The sequence below is a fragment of the Emydura macquarii genome, unplaced genomic scaffold (genome assembly GCF_026122565.2).
Source record: "Emydura macquarii macquarii isolate MOO-44397 ecotype Brisbane River unplaced genomic scaffold, CSIRO-AGI_Emac_v2 contig_1644, whole genome shotgun sequence".
NCBI lineage: Eukaryota > Metazoa > Chordata > Testudines > Chelidae > Emydura > Emydura macquarii.
This window is the reverse complement of record NW_027131781.1, coordinates 23837958-23860738: the sequence shown is the minus strand read 5'-3', so window position 1 is coordinate 23860738 and position 22781 is coordinate 23837958. Positions and strand designations below refer to the sequence as shown.

The 22781-nt window shown below is 40.7% G+C and overlaps 1 protein-coding gene and 1 long non-coding RNA gene across 5 annotated transcripts in view; one reads left to right on the top strand and one right to left on the bottom strand.

Annotated features, from left to right (window-relative positions):
* The window catches only part of ALDH1A2 (aldehyde dehydrogenase 1 family member A2), a 69162-nt gene extending 47119 nt beyond the window's left edge, over nucleotides 1-22043 (top strand). The window contains exons 8-13 of one of the 4 annotated variants that reach the window (XM_067555938.1): nucleotides 9743-9845; nucleotides 12429-12613; nucleotides 13484-13648; nucleotides 14101-14258; nucleotides 15379-15453; nucleotides 21444-22043. In XM_067555938.1, coding sequence (XP_067412039.1) covers nucleotides 9743-9845; nucleotides 12429-12613; nucleotides 13484-13648; nucleotides 14101-14258; nucleotides 15379-15453; nucleotides 21444-21447 — 690 coding nt within the window. In that variant the 3' untranslated portion in view covers nucleotides 21448-22043. The other 3 variants (XM_067555935.1, XM_067555937.1, XM_067555936.1) reach the window with 3 other exon arrangements.
* LOC137158216 (uncharacterized) lies at nucleotides 8295-9377 on the bottom strand. Its single transcript, XR_010921331.1, has 2 exons — nucleotides 9219-9377; nucleotides 8295-8460 (listed from the first exon to the last, which is right to left on the bottom strand). It is a non-coding gene; the product is annotated as an uncharacterized lncRNA (long non-coding RNA).
* Nucleotides 22044-22781: the final 738 nt, after the last annotated feature.

The window sequence follows — 22781 nt, the reverse complement described above, 5'->3', positions numbered from 1 at the left end:
AATAATCATACAAATTCAAACAAAAGAAATAAGGAAGAGTAAGAGACACCAAGTACATGACTGTGACTCCATTCTGGAGTCTATTGTGAGGGCTCAAGTCTATGTCCATTCAACCTTTTTCCTCATATTTTGATTCCAATCTCTAAGTCATTTAGGCCCCGCATCAGGGAAGCACTGAAACACATACTTAAATCTATGCCTGTTCAGGACAACACTTCAGAACATGCTTAACATTAAGCATATGCTTAAGTTCTGCCTTGAGTAGGGATGCTTTCCTGAATCAGAGTTATAAACTGTGTATCTTATGTCCCTTGAAAAAACTGAGGGAGCCAATATGATCTCAATTGACTGGAGCAATAAATGGCTTCCATTCTCTCAGTAAATATGTGTAACTCATGATAATGGCAATGGCATGCACATTGAATCCAGAGGAACACAAACCCCCAAGAGGTTGGCAGAATCCATTGGATGAGCCAGGCTTACTTTTCAGTCCACCCAGTTCACCACTCTCTCCCTTCTGTAGCACAACGTGAAGGGGAGTAAGATAGGTTGCCAACCCTTCAGGATTGTCCTGGAGTCTCCAGGAATTAAAGCTTAATCTTTAATGAAAGGTCGTGTCATGTGATGAAACTGCCAGGAATACATCCAACCAAAATTGGTAACCCTAAAAAACCAGGTTAATCACATGGAAAAGGAGGAGGGGGACATACATATGGGTAAGGTGGCCACATGCTATATCTTCTTCCACTGTAAAACCACCAGCATGAAATATTGTATAAACTCTGCTCTATGCAAGTTGAAGTGCATGGCTTGACTTGCCAGGAGAAGACAGAGCGAGAGAGAAGTGACTGTATATGTCACTGTCTTTCGACAAGAACTCAAGATTATATTTCAAATTGCCACATAAATTAACGCTGCACTTGGCAGCATTGACAGCATCCCCATAATCTTCAGTGGAGCAGGTAATGCCTAGGCACAGTAGAAGAGCCACTGAATAGTTGGCCTCCACGAGTCCCTCATCCCCACCTTTTAACAGGTCTGCACTCCCACTGGCTTCATCACCTAGAACCAAGGAACCATGAGGCAGACTTTTTGCAAGTTTGTTTGTGACGGCCTTTCACAAGGAAGGGGGGACATTCGTTACTAATGGAGTTTAATTCAGATTAGAGTGGAGAAGTATTCATGCAGAAATTGCTCTAACAGATTCTGGCTCATAGAACTTGAGTCAATCAAAATATGAACTAGTCACCCATTGATGGCTCAGGTGTTAGGTTTGTGAATGTTTTGTTGGTCAGTTTGTATTCCCCAGCTCTTCTGTATTTCTGTGTCAGACTCTTGGGCACTTTAAAAATTGTTTTAAAACATTGTGTGTGTGCAAAGTCCATCTTCCCCATGGACATAGTTGTGGGGCATAGTTGGGGGGGCATTGCCCTCCAAACTGCAGCCATGGAATTTGCCCCCTCCCATCCCCTTCCCCCCACCGCTCCATGCACTGCTCTAGCAGCCTGACTGGAGCTATTTCCCCACCCCCAAAATATAGAAGTCAAACTACATCTATGCTTCCCTTTCATCTTCCCATCCCAGGAATAATGTTTTCCCTGATACTATTACTGTTCCCTTTCCCCTATCCTTCATGGCTCACCTCAACAGTGGTCCTTCAACTCTTTCAACCCATGCACCACTTTGCAAGAGAAATATCCCTCCATGGATCACCTCCTCTCCTAAACCCCCAGTGCATGGCTCTCAATGGCTCATTAGGAAAAGTTCTCCAGACTAGGTAGTTTAGGAACCACACTTTGAGAACCAATGCACTAAAGAAAAAAAATACATCATACTGAGCACAAGATCAAGACTTGGAATGTTTTGCCATGGCCCATTTAGGTTTCCTCAGTTCTGCTGGCTTCTCAGGTTGCACTGGTTTATACTCTTCAACAGCTGGCTTGATGGAGGGATTTTTAATAAGTTTGGTTGTTTCTGTTTAGGTGCTTTTTAATGAACCAGGCCCTGATCATGTCCCTTCTTAATTACTCCAATCTCCTCCTCTCTGACCTCATTGACACCCTCTTTCTTCCCCACCCTGTCACTCAAACATTAGTCACCATCTGCAATCTTCCTCACCCATTGATCGGACCTAGTCACCCCCTATTTGTATGCCCTCACAGGTTCCCACCACTTGGCGTTTACAGGTCTCCTCCTTGATTTCACAGCTCTTCATGACTCCAGCCCTGCCGCCTACCTCATGGGAATGGTCTCCTGTCATATTTTCGTTCACCCTCTCTGCCCTACCATTGGTGCCAGTCCCATGGTGAAATCCTTTTCCTGTTGAAGCCAATGGGAGCTTTGCCATTGGCTACAGTTGGACCAGGATTTCACCCCTGTTGCCCTGTTTGATTTCCATAAACTATATGCATTTTTCTATGCCATCCTCTGTTTGATTTCCTCACCACCTTCTCCTCATTCACATCTCTTTTAAAAATACAGTTCTTCCAGGAGGCCCACAAGGAGGGATTATTAGTTATATACAATCAAATGATTTTTTAAAAAGCTAAGTTATCCCAAGCTCTGGATTTCCCAGCATATCCATATACATGCCGTTAGACTACTAGGTCTTTAGGGCAGGAGATGTCTTCTTTTTTTAATCACTTTACAGTTCTTTGTAGGTTATCAACACTAGATAATGCAATATTAATAATGAGGGACAGAAGCACTTTTAACACTTTTTTTCAGTGTATGGAATGAGGTCATATATTAACTGAGTCATTACCACACCATTCTCTCATTTCCTATTGTTAAATGAACTGCTGCAGCCATTGTTTACAACAACACACATTCTTATGAAGGGGCAGCAATTTACACATATTACAAATGCAGAGAGGTTCTTCTTCCTCTTCTGAAGAGTGGCTCATTCCTTGAAGAAAGTTTCTCTAAATAGTGAGGGGGAAAAGGGCTCAGGAAGGCAGAAAAGCCATTATTATAGCCACCAGCCAAATTCTCAGCCATGTACTTTAATTCCATGGCCACCAAAAATGCATGTGTAAGTGTTTTGCATGCAGTACTTGGACAGCCAGCTAATTTAGTATGGTTGAGGCCAACAAACTGAGCATTTTAAAAATAGCATTATCTGAGTTTTAAAATACCATCCGATTTAAAAATGTTTGTAAAAGCCAATAAAAATCTGAAGTACACAGTGTTCAAACTTTGCACATGATTTGCAGAGGTGGCTTCTTCACGGAGAATGGAAATTTTCACTTGGGAGTTTTCTCCCACAATAAATGAACTTGTAAAAGATGGATGAAAATGACTCAATGTATTTGTAGTGTCCCTCAGAGTAGGGAAGAGCCTGCCTTCAGCTGTGAAGAATCTGAATGAGTAGTTGTTACTATTTGGTTATCAGTAACCCTAAGTAGTTAAAAAAAAATCATGATTGGCTAAAACACATTAGACTTTTATCCATTTGGAATTCTTTTTATGTGGCGCTGTGGGTTTGAGCCTTTAGTGGTTATATTTTTAAGTTTTTCTCTACAGCCAGGAGGACTAGAAATTTATTTCATTTTAAAAATGAAAGCTGTGATTCTCACTTACTCCCATGGCTCAAGTACCTGGGCCTTTAAAATAAATAAAATAAATAAATAAGTAAATCAAACCAAGAGACTCATGATATAGTCATAAGCATTGGCAACAGGGCATGAAATCACTGGAGATAATTAGGACCATCTAGTTCTTTCTGATCTTCTATTTCCCAAATAGACAAAACATAGCCTATACTGCCTATTCTAACCACACAGGGTCTTGCGAAGTCCCAACCTGTACTTCACAGTCATGGAAGGGACTGCTGAATGTACTAAAACATTAACTGAATATATACAACAACAATACATGGTATGTTCAAAAGTGGAGGGAACTGAGGCCAGGCTGAGAATCAGGCCCTTTATATTGAATTTACTAAACTAGTAATAGAGTTATCAGCATAAGATATTAAGACAATTAATTCCGATGTCCATGTGTATATAAAGCATGGGTTCTTGTAAGGGCATGATTAATAATAATATCTAATTAATCAATCTAAACATATAGTAATGCAGTTAGTAACTGTATAGTTAATAGAAAGGATGAAAATAATACAATACAGATTAGAAATGCATTGACAAGGGGAAGATTTTAATATAAAATTTGCATGTTGCTACATACTACCCAGCAGCTTGCTCTGCAAAGTTTTCATGTGTATCAATAACTTCTGTTAAAAAACAAATGTGTTACCTCCAAATCTGAACTGATTTGCAACTCCATCCAGTTTTTACATGCTCTCAAGAAGGTAGGAATCACAGATAGCATGCAACACATTTGAAGCACTGGCCAACAAGAAATGTATTTTAGGTGGCTGATTTCCATGTTGTTCAAGCTAAAACCATTAAGAAACAGCCAGAGGAACTCAGATTAAAGATATGATTCAGTTCTGTGTTCATGCAGTTATGTGCATAAGTCAAATAAATATTCAATAAATGGGTTTGGATGCCTGTATAAACACAAGGTCTATAAACAACTTCAAAATAAAACCCAACAAAACAGCTTGCATTTTGCTTGGCAAAATGTTTTCTTTATGCAGTTAGATTAACAAACCATGATCTCATCATTAGTCAACAAGATACTAGAGAGACCATCAAAGCAAGCTACAGGAGAGTCGAGATTGATTCATGCCAAACAAATGTTTGTAGCCAACAGCTGTATTACCATTGATTCTAATTTACTCAGCAGGATTCTCCTTTCATTTCCTAAGTGAGATGAATGTCATGTTGCATGATATAGACAGCATGTCTACCTACTTCATGAGTAATGAGTTGTGTCAGCTCTCTTGTATCATAAAATCTCTCCTTGTTTTTGGATCTTCTTGAAGGATTACATCCTGGTTTTTCTTCCACTAACAATAAGATTCTTAAAAGGCTGTGTGTTCCATTTCCAGAAGTCTGTCAATTAATCATACCACAGAAATGCCTAATACAGAAGGCTTTGGGAAGGGTACATTATAACTCTTTATCTTAAGCCCTCTTGATTATTTTTGTCATTCAGTCTGTTGAGCAGTTTGTGCTTCCTGAATGACTAGGACACCAAAAACAAAGCCACAAAGAGGAATGTTTTCCCCTTTCCTTCTTGCATTTGGTAGAGAGGTGGGGAGTTGTTCTTCCTCTTGGTGTGAAATAAGGATACATACCAAAAGGATTCCCCTTCCTAAAACGAAAACACAAGGGGTGAAATCCTGGCCCTACTGAGGCCAATGGGAGTTTTGCCATTGACTTCAGTGGAGCCAGGATTTCACCCGTGATGTTAACAGACCCCGTTTGGAGTTTGGGATTCTCTCTCCAGTCCTTTCATTCTAGGATTCCCATGGGACTTGCCAGTACTATTGCTGACCGTGGGGGTTGCATATGCAGCAATATTGGCTGAGCAGCTATCAGGGCTGATCCTAGAACTGGGCACTGAGCTGCCAGTGAAAGCTGCTCTTGTCCACTTCAGGATTTCAAGGTTCACTAATCTTTGCTGGTCTGGGGACAATCCCCAAGGTTACTTTAGAATTTAGATGCAGAGTACCTCATGTGGGCAAACAGGGTTATACTGAGTGAGCTGAACAATCTGAAATCAAAGTTTACACAAAACAAGTAACATCGTGGCTTCAAAGTTTTTGTCCAGAAGTCCACTGAATTTTTCTACCTCAGAAGGTTAAAGGACTAAAATAATCCTTGGAGTCACACAGCAGGGTCAAAGGTATTTCATACTTGATTCTTAGACCACTAAGCAGCACCCCCGGATCAACTTCAAAACATCCGGAGATTCATGTCAGAGAAGCACCTGAAAATTCAAATTCACTATTCAGGACTGGAGTGTAAATCTCACAAGACTAGGGTTTTATTTTGGTTTTTGTGAGGGGGTGAGAGATTTCTAGTGCTTTAGTACAATTAGAAATTACAGCTTTTCCTGCATCACTCTGGCACTTCCACTTCTGTCTGGAATCAGAAAGCACAGAGGCACATGAAAATAAAAGATAATGGGTGCAAATGATTATCCAAAACCCAACCCTCTAAAAGAATTTGGGTAAAGTTTTGGGTCTCATTCCAAACTGGTTTGCACACTCCTATTTAATATGTGACTAGATGCATCTCTTCTGATAAGAAAGATTGAACATCCAAAAACAAAAACACAAAGCAAACTATTGAGCCTTCCTGTCAATTACAATTGATACAAAGAGAATTGCAATCACTTTAATAACTGAACATGCTAGGCAGTGCACTTGAAGTAGCTGCTTTGAATTGTAGACAATATTCCTGTACAACTGGGCCCCCCCACAGCCTCACCCGGCATAACAAATTATTTTCTTTGAGATGAGCCAAATTACATCTACCCACACTCTCCATGCAGTTTACAGGGTTATGGTACTTCACAAGTTATCCAGGGATACTCCTGATATCTATCTTGCAGCCTATTCAAAAACAAGGATGGGGAGTCAAGGTTTTCTGTGCCAACATTCCTGCTCATTAATCAGCACAGCTCCATTATCTGTGGGGGAGTCCTCTTTTCCTATGTTCCCTCGCTACGCTGCAGTGCCTGCTGGAAGCTCACAGATAGAGCTAAGAGACACCACAGGGAGCATGAACTAAAAGACTGCACGGATTGGAATGCTATCACTTATCCCTTTGTAACTCTCACTGTGGATGAAGAGAGAAATGAAAAAGGCTGCTTTTCTCTATAAATAATCACAGCTCCAGTAGCCTTAGGGAGGGTACTCCTCATCCCATAAGTGCACAAGGCACAATACAGGCTGAACAAAATGCCAGTCCTTACTAGCAACGTGCCCCACACTAAGCCGCTTTGAGCCCTGCCACCCATAAGTTAGCATTTATTTCCAGTGTTAAGGCTGAAGTGAGACTCTCTGCTTCGCATGTACTTGGAAAGCTGACAGCCTTTGTATATTAAAGACAACACATTTCCAAATGAGGACCATTGTCAATAGTCCCTTTGTATCTAATATTTGGCAACCGCTTGTTTTGCCAGGAGTTTTAATCTTTTTTTACTTGGTCACAAATATTCTGACATCAAAGTAGAAAAAGGGAGTGGCAGGAAAGATCAATTTGCCCTCTTTACCGTGTTCTGCTTTTTGTTTGTATTGTGATTTTGGGGTGGAAATAGTTATTGTTCTTTAAAAGAGGGAGGCTGAAGCCCAGATGCTGCAGAGTGACATTGGCTAGCACTGACTATAATTGCAATGCTCTTGTTGCTTTTCCGGTGTAAATTTCATAACTTTTTGGGAGATATTGGAATTTCCAAGTGATGTGTTAAATGTATGCAGTGTGGGAGGGGATTTTTTCCCCCTTTCTTTCCATGCCTGGCTCGGAGTCAAATGTAGCAGTAAAATCAGCTCTAATTAAGGGGATATGTAAGGAATTTCATGATAATGTCAACACTCCATTTCATCAATATAGAGGTAAAGAAAAGACGCTGAAGTTAATTTATTTTTTAAAAAATCCACAGTCAAACTTGATAGTGATATCACCAAATACACAGTTAATCATTGAGTTACATGGAATGGTTGACAATTCCTTAATTATCCTGTGGGCTTTTTGCTTTGTTTTTTCTTGTGGGGGCCCTGGGTTCTATTTCATTTGCTTTATGATTACTCCAGTGCTGACTTAACTTTCTCCAGCAGACTGACTTTAATTCTGTAGGTCAGCTTCTCTCCCATTAACCCCTTAATGCTGGCAGCTGTAATCACCTGGGCTTATGTATAGAAGTTTAACATTGAGAAATCTCCATAGCTAGATCTGTAGCACAGTCAAAGTGTAAATAAATATTCAGCTATTGATGGGATTTTTGCAAAAGGAAAGACTGATTCCTACTGCTTAGAAAGAGGGACTAGGAATCAAAGCTCGTGTGTTTACATGTGTCAGCAAGCTACTGACCTGCTCTGTGACACTGAGCTTGTAAAATAGGCTCAGATTCTATATAGGCATCTAATGCCTTGCGTGCCTAAATACCTTTGAGGACCTGAGTCTTAGGCCCTGGTTCAACAAAGCACTTAAAGGACATGCTGAAGTCCATCCCTATTCAGCAGAGCACTGAACCCTGTACTCATGTTTTACTGTACCAGGGCCTTAATCTTTCTGTGACCGTTTCCCAAAGCCATAAAATGGGCATAAGAATACCCAGCAATGGAAAATGAGCAGAAAGCTGGTTTAATTAGTTATTGGGGATTTCCCCAGTGTAAGAGAATCTCGAAGGAACATAGAGCTGGAGTTACCAGCTCCATGTTATGCACCCTTTCTGACATTGGGCACAGGTGGCATGTCATAGGTATGGCTAGCAGAAAGTAGGTGCAACCAGAGTAGTGCTGCACGTTATTGATCCTCATCTGCAGAATCATCTCTTGGGGATGTTCTAAACTACGCCCCGGACTACATTTGCCTCCTGCTGGCCCTAGGATTGAGAAAGAGCAAAAGTATCTCAAAATCTCCTTTGACTCCCACCCTTACTACCTGTTCTAGCTGTGGTACAGCTTAGTATGTGGCCTGGTGTTTGTGCGCTGTATTTTGCCTGGGCAATCTTTCTGTAACTACTGAATGCTGTTAAGTCTATATATAATGCTGCTAATTTTGTGGTGATGTGGTATTCTGTGGTTTATAATTTCACTCTTAAAATTAGTTTAATCCTCTGGGGACTAAAAATTGAATGTTTCAGGATGTGCACGCACGCACGCACACACACCCCCCCCAGAACTGATTTGTCTAACAATCTGGAAAATATCAGTGTTGAGTGTGGATTGCAATCACTTACAATTAAAGAGATCATTTTATTAACTGCAGTACTGTATAAAGGCAGCATGATGGTGCTTATTACTAAAGAAGAGCTTACTTAACGCATTCTGCACCTGTACAAGTGACTTTTTTCCCCTCAGTGTCAAACAGAAAGCTGTTTAGCCTAAACCTCTTGTTAATCACATGGGAAACCCTTTGCACTTCCTCCATAGATAATACACAAGCCAGTTATTTTTAAAGAAGTCATCACAGATTTCCAATATTGAGCCAGGCAATAAAAAAGGACTAAAAGAAAACTATCACCAGGCCAGGCTTCTCTCCAGCTCCAAAACGTACCCTGCCATGCCCGGTCTCTTGCAAGGAGGTTTGTTTTCTTAACAGAAGCCAGCAAACAAACAAAAACCCAGCCTTTTAACTCACTCCTTAGCCTTACACTGCAGGCCACATCCCCAGGTCTCTGGTACTCCTGGCAACTTCCAAGGTTCAGTGAGACCTACTCCCTTCATGAAGCAGCAGCCACCTAGCCCCTAGCTCCAGCAAAGGGCCCAGCACCCAAATTTACTCTACTCCACCATAACCTTCTTACCCAGACCTATGGCTGCCACCCTGTTATGGGCTCAGCTATAGCCCAGCCCTCTTTAATTGGCTAGATTGGACTCACCTGCTTAGTCTGTCTCCGGAGACTAGCTACCTGTGACAAGAACCCAAAGCCATTTCAGCACAGCTATTGAAGGGGCATGCCTGTTGACAAGTTTGTCCTGTGTCTTAACCACCCTCCAACTCTGAGAAAGGTCTGGGAAGTTGTCTATTTCTCATGTGATTCTGTGGATCTGAAGAACCTGCTGGATTATTTAATAGCTGTGTCCCACTGATATCCCAAGCTTGCTATTGCAGTTAAGCGTATGACTGCATTGTGTGTAAAATGTTTCTCCATTTCCTTTCAGGTCGGGAAGCTGATCCAAGAAGCAGCTGGAAGGAGTAATTTGAAGAGAGTAACTCTGGAGCTGGGGGGGAAGAGCCCCAACATCATTTTTGCAGATGCTGATCGTAAGTCAGCATTTACGCATTCTGCTTACCAACTTGTTTCTGTGTTCTCATTTGTTTTCTTTAGTGTATCTTTCTGTTTAATGCGAACCCAGCGAAATAGACACGGTGACTGCATCTAACCAAACTTTTAAATATGACAGTAACTGCCTAAGGGTATGATTTTTAAATGACACCTTTCTACCTGATGCTTCATGGAGAAGAGCAAAATGATGTAATGAGCATAGCCAAGGCTGAGCTGTCATCAAAGCCCATGTACTCCGTTTGACCTAAATCCTGCAGCAAGAGGCTTGCATTCAGTGTGGTACCCCAGTGCTCCAGCCCTGAAAGGTCTCTGGCAGCTTCAGATTAAAAGATGGGAAGGTTTATTGAATTAAATCTGACAATGGAGAAATAACACAAGGCAGTATTTCTTCTGGTATGTAGTTTGATTGTAAACTTTACACTGCTCCTACATTTCTTAATGTACAATGTGTTGCAGAATTGTGCATTGCCAAAGCATGACTGCCTTTGTTAGCCCCTCAGAGGGCAGTTGGACAGAGGTGGTAACTAGGTAGGAGTGTGCAGCTGGGAATTTTGGCACTTTATTGCCAAATTGAAGGCAACATTTTAGGATTGTGGGATAAGTAAACTACCTGGAAGTTTCAGCTAAAATGATCAGCAGTTAAGTAGTTAAGTGTTGACATTTAAATTGTCAGCTGAGGTTTTGAAGTTAACACCCTATTATGATGAATGGGGCAGTTCACACCTAGCTTTGAGCTATTGTTTCAGGCTGGTTCAGATACACTGCACTCACTACACTTTTGAAAAGCTTTCTGTGCAACTATACGGAACAGAAATTACGGGTTTTCTAAACAAGAGAAAGCAGTGCCTCATTCAGATCAACAGTAGGATGCAACCCTATATCTGCTTTCAGATAGCCTCTGCAAGATTAGGATAAAGTCTAAGAGCCCTCAATTATGGAGGGCTGGGTGGCATGGGAAAGTTTTACCAGTTCTATTGATGTAGTTATACAACTACAATTATCCTGCTATAAACCCTGTGTGGGCACACTTATTCAGGTAAAAGATTGACCTTTATCAGTTAAACATTTTCCCAAGTGACATAACATACAATGGCATCAGGGCATAAAGTGTGTGTGGTTTACCCATGTAGCAGTATTTTAATTCACATCTTAGATTATACCCAAAAAATATTCCCATGCAGACAAGGACCCAAGTCTTATCTACTCACAGATTTCCACTGATTTAACTAAACCAGTGCAAATCCATTTATGGACACCCTTATTTTGGTTTGAGAGGTTTCTTTTGAATTAATTTAAAGCTATTCCTAATTCAGTGAAGCTATCTTGAAATAAATGATTCAAACTGAAATTGTCCACATGTTTTTTACACCAGTTTAACTAACAAACTGAAATCACATTACATACTGAAGCAGGTGTAACTCTACATGTAGACAAACCTTGACAGAATTTTCCTGGATTGGAACAAATTATTCTGCCTACAGTTTTGTGATTCTAGGTAACCTGAAACAAGCAGCCAAAATATTAATTAATCCATCTCTACAATTAACACCCTTCAACAGTTGTCCAGTCCTTCCCCAAAGCTAGTTATCACACAGAATTGTCTGACAGACGACAACTTGTTCTCCCTCCAAGCACTTATAACAGATTCCATAAGCTATAAATGTTTCAAGAGCTTCTTTTCCCGGGCTATATTCTTCTTGTCCTACAGGAGAGATTTACATTTTAAATTACAGTTGTGTTTACAATGTATCATACAAAACCGAGGATCAATAGTAGGTTTTGGCCTCTTTGCAACTACACAACTAGCACCTAACCTGAGATTCAGACTTCTAAGCCATTAGTTAAAAATTGAAGAGATCTTGATGGCTGTTACAAAGGAACTGTTTAATCTGTTTACAGAACATGTGCCAAAGTTTGCTGATAGTGTGGCAAAGCCATAGAAACTATACTGTGCTTTGAAAAGCCACAAGAGGATGGCTACAGCCCTTCGTAGTGCAAAACTATGTTAAGAAAAGAAAAAGGAAATCAGTTAACCAGTTCTAAACACTATTGTTTTCAATGTTTGTGGATTCTTCTTGGAAGATTTTGAATGAGTTTCAGGAAACAGTCTGAATTACTTTTCCAAGATGATGATGAAAAGGAAACAAGTTTGCCATGTTTCTTAGATAGGATTTTCTAGGATGTTCTGAAAATAAAGCATTGTAGGCTTTTTAAAAAAATCTCCAAATAGAGTTACACCAAAACTCCAAAGTGCTGTAACTAACAGTGGGGTTACGGCTATACTGTTGGACATCACTTAATACGGAGGCATTTTTAATCTTTATAAAAGCGCATTAAATACCATATGGTCCAAATTTTGCTCTAGGGAATTGTTGCACCCAAATAACCAAGGACCAAATTTTTCCCTAAGTACCTGATTTTCTTCCCACTGGAAACTCCACTGAAGTCACCAGCATTTCGGCAATGGCAAACCTCATGTAAACAAGAGAAAGATCATGCTGGCATAATAGCAGTGTGTGAATTACTTCTCACAGCAACCCATGGCTGTCTTGGTTTTATAGTGGACTATGCTGTGGAACAAGCTCACCAGGGGGTCTTCTTCAATCAAGGACAATGTTGCACTGCAGGCTCGCGGATTTACGTGGAAGAGGCGATCTACGAGGAGTTTGTTAGAAGAAGTGTCGAACGTGCCAAGAGGAGAGTAGTAGGAAGTCCTTTTGACCCAACTACGGAACAAGGTCCCCAGGTAAACAATAATGTGTCAGCTCTTCGTGACCCCATGGGTAGGTTGCATAGAGAGCATGGTGGTGTCTGTGATTCTCATTCAGACCATAGCATGGGTTGTGGAAAATGAATGCATGCCTTGTGGTGGTACACAGGGATTGAAATAACAAGCTTTTTTAAAAGTATAGTTCCAAAGGGGCCAACCTTACCTATTGCAGTGCCGAAGTGGGTGTCTCTCCCTTCATGAAAAGTTACACCCTAGTTATATTATCTGAGCATATTGGAAAATTCTACAAAGTTTGCTTCATAGAATTAAGGGCTAGATTCTCTCCTTAAATCTACATTGTGCACCTCCAAGCAGTGCAACGATAACATGCATTAGAGAGGCAAGCTTCCAGGAATCTCTGCTCTAAGCTGTCATCCTTCAAAAAGGTCATATTGCCATAATTGTGATAGTTGATCTCCAAAAAGGGGTTAGTTTTGAACAAAAGTGAGGCAGATTTGGAAAAAAACCTAAATTTCTCTGCTACTGTAACTAAACCCCCTGGAGGGTCATTTGTGGGGACTAAGCTTGAGACATCTGAATCTAAAAGCATGACTCCTCTACTAATTGAACTAAAGGATCAGCTTCATTAGATGGAAGACAGTAGCAGATTCATAAACCTCTAAATGTGGGCCAGCCACTATAGCAGGACAGAGCCCAGACAGGTTTAATGTGGGTTATACTATTCTTTGAGATGGGGAAGTCAACAGTAGTTGCAGGTATTTAGTACCTGTCAATTTGTGAGTGAACCCAATGTGGGATGATTTATGTAATGCTCTCAGACTGATTCTAGTTTTGTAGTCAAGTGCACTATCAAGCAGAACTGACACAGCTTCTTCAACCTTTAAGATTGATAAGAAACAATATAACAAGATCCTGGAACTTATCCAAAGTGGCATTACTGAAGGTGCGAAACTCGAATGTGGAGGTAAAGGATTAGGAAGAAAGGGTTTCTTCATTGAACCTACGGTGTTTTCCAATGTAACAGATGACATGCGGATTGCCAAGGAAGAGGTATCCACAAATTTCCTATCTGGGGCATGATCATAATAAATTTGTGTCTAACCAGGATCAGTTTATTTTAGGAGATAAAAGTTTTAGAGTTGGAATTTACTGCTATAAATGGTCTTGCTGGGCAATGGTGTGAGTCTCAATACCTTTATGAGTAGAGAAACTCTCAGCACCTATTTAGTAAATGATCTCAACCACTGTCTTAGTTAGCCAAGTTCCAGAGCTGAAAAAAGAGAAAAGGAAGTGAGTGGATGGATTCCATTGAGTGGCTGCTCTTTCTAGGGCTCTGCTTTTGGAAAGCTCACACAGTTTTGCAGGGAGCTGGTGCCACTAATAAATACTGCTTTGGGAATTGATAAAAAGTAAAACAGGAAAAGGGAGACAGCTGAAAAAAATGGGGATAAAATGCCTTTGACAAGGCTGTTTTACAAATTAATCATTAATCTCTGTTGCAGATCTTTGGGCCAGTTCAAGAAATACTGAGATTTAAAACCATGGATGAAGTTATAGAGAGAGCCAACAATTCAGATTTTGGACTGGTAGCGGCTGTCTTTACAAATGACATAAACAAGGCTCTGACGGTCTCCTCAGCAATGCAAGCTGGGACAGTCTGGTAAGGCAGCAGCCAGCATGCATTCCTGCTGATGGCGATGAGGTGTTAGAATCACCACTGTGCCACTCCAGGTTTCCACCCTTTTGTTTCTCCACGTGAGTGGTGAACCAGGCCCAATCTAGATATCTACTAGCTGAAGAGGTTAAAAGTGTTTTGTCATCGCCCTGCCCACTTTACTTGTATATTGTGCCTTTTCCCCCATCGGCCTTAGATTGTAAACTCAGCCACTAGCAGGCTGGTAGGCACTGCTGAAAACAAATAACATGAAATCATCATCATCATCATCCTAATCACATAATAATAATGTCTTGTGTTGTTTTCAGAATGGGGGAAGCCTGTTAGATTTTTCTGATGAATGCACTAATAATAATGCATTTGCTGACAGGCACCCAGTATCCCTAATTCTTAGGGAATGATAAACCCCATTTCTGAGAGTGAACAGCATGTAAATTGAAATGTCAGGACTGGATAATCTAAAGAGCCCAGAAGAAACCAGGTGGAAAGAGACAATTTCAAATCTAAGAGCAGAGCGTGATAAGCTGGCACTGAGGTTTGCTAACAAATTAACAGTTCATTATTGAAGCTGAATTCAAGTTACTTAACATTTTCCTTCAGCATCTCAGGGCTTGACCCTGCTCCCTTTTGAAGTTATGTCATTGTCTGCAATGGGAATAGGATTATGCTCTTAAAAGATAAACTGCTTATGTTATGTTTGAAATTACTTAGACCATGTCTACACTAGAGAGTGTACAGTGGCACCGCTGCACCAATGCAGCTGCACCTCTGTAAGATCTCTTGTGTAGCTGCTTTATGCCGACGAGGGAGAGAGCTCTCCCATTGTCATAATTAATCCATCCCCAATGAATGGCAGTAGTTATATTGGCTGGAGCATTGTCCACACTGGCTCTTATGTCGGTGTAATTAATGTCACTCAAGAGGGTGGAATATTCACTCCCCGGAGCAACATAAATTTTGTTGACATAAGTGATAGTTTAGACAGCCTTAGTTACTACAGATAGTTCAATAGTGTCCTTATTTCTATAAGATCAGCCCTCCCAACTGGATTTCCCCAATGCATAACTGACAATGCACCTAGATTTAGCTCACTTTCTTTTCACAGGATAAATTGCTACAATGCCTTAAATGCCCAGAGTCCTTTTGGAGGGTTCAAAATGTCTGGCAATGGGAGAGAAATGTAAGTAGCATATATACTAAATTCTAAACTTTGCTCGGATATACAAGTCAAGAAACATTAGAGAATTTTTAGAATGAAAACGACAAAGGTACTCATGTATCACACTGATGATGATGATCTGAGATGACAGAGATATTCATGTCTTAGTTGCATATACATTTGACATGTCTGGCACTATTATTTTTCCCGTGGAGATTTTTGGAACAGCAAGGTGAGTTAGTGGGACTGTCTTTTCATTCCTAAAGAGAAAGGAAGTTTCCAAATATCTCCCTGATTAAGGAGATTTTTCCTCAGACATAATGTGCAATTTCCTGCGAAGATTCCCATTTTGTCATTCTTCCATATTGCTTGCCTCCCTACCTGTAACTGTTCGTATTTTTTTGTCTGTCTTCACTATTGTTTACCATAGTTTCTAATACCGGACCACCTGCATGTAATTAAACTGCTATTTATCTCTTCCAGATTTAACAATGTTAAATGAAATCAGACCTAGACTAAGACTACTCTATTAACACTCCCTAAAAAAATATTTCCCTTCTGTTACAGAATATCTGTCTTCTTTCTTATTCCAATTGGAAGTAAATGGCAGATGTGTTGGATTAACGGTGGGATTCCAATCCTCTTCCTACCATACCTAGTTGAAAGTCCTACCGGTATTAAACCCTCATGGAAACAGCAGGATATTTTAGCAATTGTGTGTGCAGCACATTTGATTGTGTAACAGGCAAAACTCATTCCTGTGCAGAGGGCACATGAACCACTTAAGTCCCAACTAAGCCCTGAAAATAGTTTGTGGCTGACTACAAATTCTGCAGTAAAATCAAAATAAGGCCAAACTCTGTCAAACTATAAATATGGTGAAGTAAATCCTGATCCATAAAATGGGTTCTGTGCAGTGTGAAATATTTTCCCTTGTTAGGAACCACTTTGCGTAACTCATTCATGAATCAGTCATACTGCTCTCACGATATATCTACACTAGAAATACTACAGCTGGGCCACTGTGACGTTGAAGTGTAAATCCATCTCTCCAAGAGGCAGTAGCTAGGTCGATGGAAGAATTCGTCTATCAACATAGCAGTGTCTACATTGGGGCTTAGATCGGCTTAATTACATTACACAGGTCATGACATTTTCCAAAGCCCTCAGCGATGCAGTTAAGCTAACCTAACTCTGTAGTGTAGAGCAGTCCTCAAACTGGCTAATTCTTATCATTGTGAAAATGTTCTAAAAATACTGAACACAACAGAGCATACTAGTAACTCTATTGAAGGGGGCTCCCTATCAGTGGCGTACCAAGAGGGGGATGCCACTGGGCAGCCCCCAGCACCCCAAAGCCGGGGGAGAACAGGAAACAGGCCCACAGACACAGTCGGGATACTACCACCGAGCGGGGGCGGGGTGCATGCGCCAATGTACGTATGGCCCCCGGGTGCCGGAGACCATGGTATGCCACTGCTCCCCATGTGAGTAAAGATATTTGTGTGTACCTAGAGGGCAATTTTGAAAGACATAAAGGGCAGATGCACACCTAACCCTTATTGAAAATGAATGGGAGTTAGGCACTTGATTCCCATTTGTGCCTTTGAAAATATTTCCCATATAACATAATGTTTAGGTCTGATATAATATTTGTATCCTCCATGAAAAGACACCTGATGACAACTCCGCTGTCAGTTATCATTCTAGGCACTTAAGAGTCTCTTTGACCAGGGTCCATCATGTCTACTGTTTTCTCTTCTCACTCCCCAATTATGTGTAGAGCCCTGTGCAGATACAAAATTTGTATCCGCATCCAATCCGTGATCCAAAAATATAGTCTGCAGATATAAAGTGGATATCCACAGATTTGCAGGGCTCTAGATACAGAATTTGGATCTGCATCCATCTGTGACTCACAAACATGGGCTGTGGACATAAAGTGGATATACACAGATTTTCAGGGGTCTACCCACATGTGCACAAATGCGCATACACACACACACTTTTTACTGAATTATCATGGTTTCACTGTTAAAATCATAAAGTCAGGAAATGAAAACAATGAAGGTTCTAACAATGTTAATTTTGCTATGTTTTATGGGATATATTTTACTGCACAAACAGTACTAAGTTACACATTTAATTAGAAAAATAGGACTAGAAAACAGGCCTTATAATATGTGCATCACAACTGAGCTAACATTATATTAGAGTCAGGTAATAACTGTGCCACCTTAATGTTGCATTAGCAGGGTTTGGGTTTGCATTTAACTTCCTAGATTTCTTTTCCCTATTTTTTTGTATAGGTAGGAAAGAGTAAAAATCAATAATCAAGATCTACTGCACCAATCTTACACTGACTTTGTACAGGTGTACCTGACAACACAAGGTGAAAAGCTGTGCAGAATCAGACCTTATGTACATAGGAGACTCATGTCTGTTGTCTACTAAGGCTGCTCCTTTACAATGCTCTGGAAGTGTAAAGAGGCCTGAAAGTGGGCTTAAGTTACATTTACATTCCCAATAAGGTCCCGTTACACTGCCAGAGTGATGTGAAGATGACCTCTTGTAAATGAGAATCAGGCCCATCAGATGTAGCATGGCCATATTAAATTACAAATGACCCAAAGAAAGAAGCTCTGATATCAGTCCAAACTTTCCCAAAGGAAGTTCAGCTCTACTTCAGGCACATTGTCTATTGTCGGGTTAATCCGTACCGTCCAGATTGAGGCTTTCAGCTTGGTCCAGCGTAGGAGGCAGTGCACAGCTGCACTGCTCAGAAAAAGCCAAGAAGGAATATCACTCAGGCACGGTCTCTTCTCCGACTGTCTCTTGTTCTTGGGGTGAGGGAGTATACATTATATCAAACCTAGCCAGTTTATAGAGGGGAATGGAACGATGGTTCTGACCATTCCTGCCCATCGACTCCTCCTGCTCCTTGCTCCTAGAACTACGATCTGGCTAGGCCTAACATAGCCATGCAGTGGGGCTTCCTTCCTATCCTTTACTCTCCTGTACGGCTGTATTAGAGGTAAGACAATCTACATAGCCTTATAAACAGGCATCAACTACCAAGTAGCTGTAGGACAACTCATATTTGTCTACCTTCTGAAGTTCAAAACAGAAAAAAAATGGTTGCTAAGGCCCATATCACCTTGAGTTTCACACACACACACACACACACACACACACACACACACACACACTATTTGGTTAGTAGACCAGAACAAGACAGCAGCTGGTAACTAGTGGGATATAAAGGCACTGGATTCTGCACTGGCTGGGTTAACTATTGACTCAAAAAATGTGTCCAATGGCTGTTTGGAGCCAAGTTTCAGACCTACTGAATCAAGCAGAAACTTTCACACAGAGAGACTGATTAGCATTAGTTCTTCAGCTCCATGGAGCTCTCTGTGACAGCCTCTGCTAAGCCACTGGGAAATGGCTCTGAGGCTCAGCTGAGTGTGATAAATGGTTTGGTAGTTGTGTGCAAGACAAACCAGGGGACTTTCTGTTGAAAGTTGTGGGAGTTTGTCTAACTCAATGTGAACCTTAATTGTGAAAAATCCTCATTAGTTCATTTCCCTGCCTGTAGTTCTACTAATTCATATAATGCTGACTGAAACATCAGTCTGACTGAGTTAAATATCAACTGGCTAAGTCAGGTGTAAGGTTTACTGTGCCAACAGACACGTTGGAAGGGTTTCAAAACTGCAGGTGGGGTGGAATGACCTGATAAATATCAACATTTCTGTACAAATGAATTAACACTCCAAAGGGAGGTCAGAAGGGTCTCCCCCTGGGGAAACATTTGTGTGTAAAAATGTACACTTTGGAAGTAAATTCAGAACAGGCTATGCAACATCAGGAGCCTAGCCACAAGTTTTATAGTGCTCAGCCTCCGTATAATAACCCCCTCCCTGATTTGAAAGCAACATTTATTAAAAGGGGGTTTAGGAGAGTCCCCCTGGAATTTTCTTAATGGTGCAATTTTGGATTAAATTCTGCACTGTTACATAAGGAAGGGCAGCACCAAATGCCAAACAAACTCACATGAAGTGTATTTGCAGGAATTCTCTAGGTTTTATTCCTACAAATAAAGAAACTACACTAAGTGCAAGAGTCTCAGCCAGGAGCAAATGCCCCAACACCTATGTTTAAGTCTCCTAGTACCAAGCCAGGCTGAAGAGACGCTCAGCTCTTGTACTTGGATTGTTAACTCATACAGGCAGAGACTATTTTTATGTCTGTGCAGTGCTCAACACAAGATGGCTTTAATCCCTGACTAGAACCTATAGGCATGACTGCAACACGAGCATGAAATAATGACTTGTCACTCACCCAAATATACGAAGAGGAAACGAAATGAGCTGTTCCGTAGGAAGGAAAAAGGAATGATCCTACACCAAAGTGTCACCCAGTATCCACAGCAGAATTGGGCCAGAGCCAGTTACAGAAAAATCTATTCAGTAACCAAGACAACATAAATATCTTAACCTCCATATTTCTCACATAGTGTATGTATTCAGCCATATCAAATCCCAGGAGGATAGTAACTAACTTTTTAGGGCTTATAGGGTAAGTTAAGTGTCACTGTGCCAGGGCTAAAAGAGGGTTTCTGCCTACTGGAAGTCTGGGTAAGTTGAACTCTTCAATGGAGAATGTGCTAATGCCCTAAGTCCCTGCTGCTGCTGGATATTTACTCACTCAGTCCCAGTCTCTGTAACTGATGCCACCTACCTCCCCGCTCACTGGGCAGGAACCAGCAGGGATAGGAGAAAGGCAGTTGTGGGCTGAGCACAGCTCTAGTTTAGGGCTATGAGTAGTTCCATTTCCCTGCCATTCACTCCTTGACTTCTCTTTGCAGAGTGCTAACAGGCTATCAGGTGTGCTGGTAGGGTGATCGTTCTTGGCGTGTGGCCATTTTTACCCCAGGACCTGGAAGCGATGGAGACCATCAATTTATTTTGCAGTGAGGGCTTCTAGTCACTCCTATCTGTTTTTACTATGGCTCCACACCTCATTACCAAACCCTGGAGCCAGCCATGCTTCTTCTGTCCCAAACTGGGACTTGAGCATCAGTGGTTTCAAAAGATCAAATGAACCTCACTCCAGTGTTAAATAACGGTGTAATGATGCAGCTGTGCTTTGCTGTTCAGGTTGTATTATGACTTCCTCAAGTCACCTTCTGCTATGCATGATGGATGGATAAGGAACTAATGCATGGACATGAGTTGATAGGCTGCAATTTGTTTTCTAGGGGAGAATGTGGATTGAGAGAATATTCTGAAGTTAAAACTGTAACAATAAAGATTCCTCAAAAGAATTCCTAAGAAGATGAAGGACCTTGTTGTGCAGAACAGCATGTGATGCCACCCTCAATATTCCTTATGGGGACCAGCACTCAGGAATAAAAAAATGTTGTTACACAGTATATATTTAAGATATTAAGTTACAACATATATACCAGGCACATAACTGCATACATAATGCAAACCAACTCTGTATTGTTTCATAGCACTCCACTGGGAACCCGCACCCCCTTTTTTTAAAATCCAGTCATGAGGCAAGAGCTAAAATTGCAAGTGGATACCATTTAATAACTGTACACGTATAAAACTATTTAGCTTCCAATAAAAAAATCCTTTGCATACGTATGAAAAAAGGCAAGTTGTTTTAAAATCATCTTCTCAAACAAAGCTTGCCTTTGGCTGATAGTCTTATATGGCGCTTTGTGACAGAGTTCATTTTAGCCATGCACAACTGTCCAAGTATCACTGATGTTCTTCAATAACCAAAAGTGAACTATTTTGAATTGAAGCCGGCCAATATGCTGTATTGGCAAATTTGCAATCAGCATGATATTTTGAAGTGGTCAGAGCGGAAGTAACAAAAGTATTGTATGGATTATTAAATTCTGAAGAATCCTAGTTAGCACTGAGATTTGGTTTCCATGACTGTCTAATATTCACAGTGCATCTTAACAGTTATTTTATGTCTTATTATAGGTAACATCTCACGTTAAGGCTTTTTTAGAAAGTTTTACCATCCTCCCACAAGAGCATGGCTGGATGGTGGCAGGGGAGAGGAAGGAGATCCCAAAGGCTTTACAGAACTATTTCAGCTTTCATTATTTGCTGAGCTTTTTTCTTTTCCCCCTTAAATGAAATATCTGCATAGACAGACTCTGCAGGCTCCTCAGCCAGCAAAATACTCGTGATTACAGCAGATGTTTCTACTTTGGCCAGTTGGGAAATGGTGATGTACTCACTAGAGTTGGAAAAACCTGCCCGACAAGCTTGATTTTACAAAAAATGGCTTGCCGTCCTCACCGAGCTGGTGAGCCCCAGAAGAGCTTAATTGTGGCTATTGGACTTTTCAGTTATGTCCATTCTTGTTTTGACATAGCAGCAGAACAAGAGCAGGCCTATTTAAAAGTGAGACTTTTACAGTACACTGCACACCCCTTCCTGATGGCTACAGAATCCCTCCTGATTCCCCATTAACAAACTGAACATAAACTCAGCAATCGTTGTTTTCTTCTTACCAGTTCCAGAATTACACTCAAGTGCCAGTTTGGAGGTGTTTTTTGGTTTGTTTTATGTTAACATTTATTTAAAAGTACAGTAAATATCCTACTGTAGCTACATTCTGTGGAGTGTAAGGCCAGAATTATAGCCTCGTTTGTTTCCTAACCACAGGCTCCATAGACCAAGGTGCTGAGCGCTCAGGGCCCAAACTAGCAAATCATTTAGGCACTTGCTTAACTTTTACTCATTGACTTCAGAGGGATTGCTGCTGTGTTTGAAGTTAAGCCTGGCCTTAAATGTTTTGTTGCATCAGGAACCAAGTGCCCAGCCCCTTCCAGTGTTGAGCCCCACAAGAGTTTTGTATTTATAACTCATGCCATTTCCTGTGTGTTTTTAAGTATTATGTAACATGCTGTTATTCACAAGTGACAGCACATTCACAAACACAAAGATGAAACCAAGTATTCCTGAGTTGTTACATGTGAATGTCATGTACTCCTACTGTAGTTATGCCAGAGTAAAATAAACATACAGCAAATAACAAATTAGTTATCTTTTTAACGGCAATATAAAATGTGAAAAAGGAGATTATTTCTTTTCTGTTATTTACTTAAAAACAAAAATGAAAAAAGAAGAAAAGAAACCTTCTGTGCTAGCAATAAGCATTTATATTGTATATTCTTCTGTATTTGTGTGTTTTGTATGTCTCTGTGTTATTCCACTTAAATTCAGGTAAATAATATACAGCTGCCATTTTTTCCCCAGCTTTGTCACTGTTGCTGCATTTGATGTACATGAGTTTGTGAAAATCTTTTT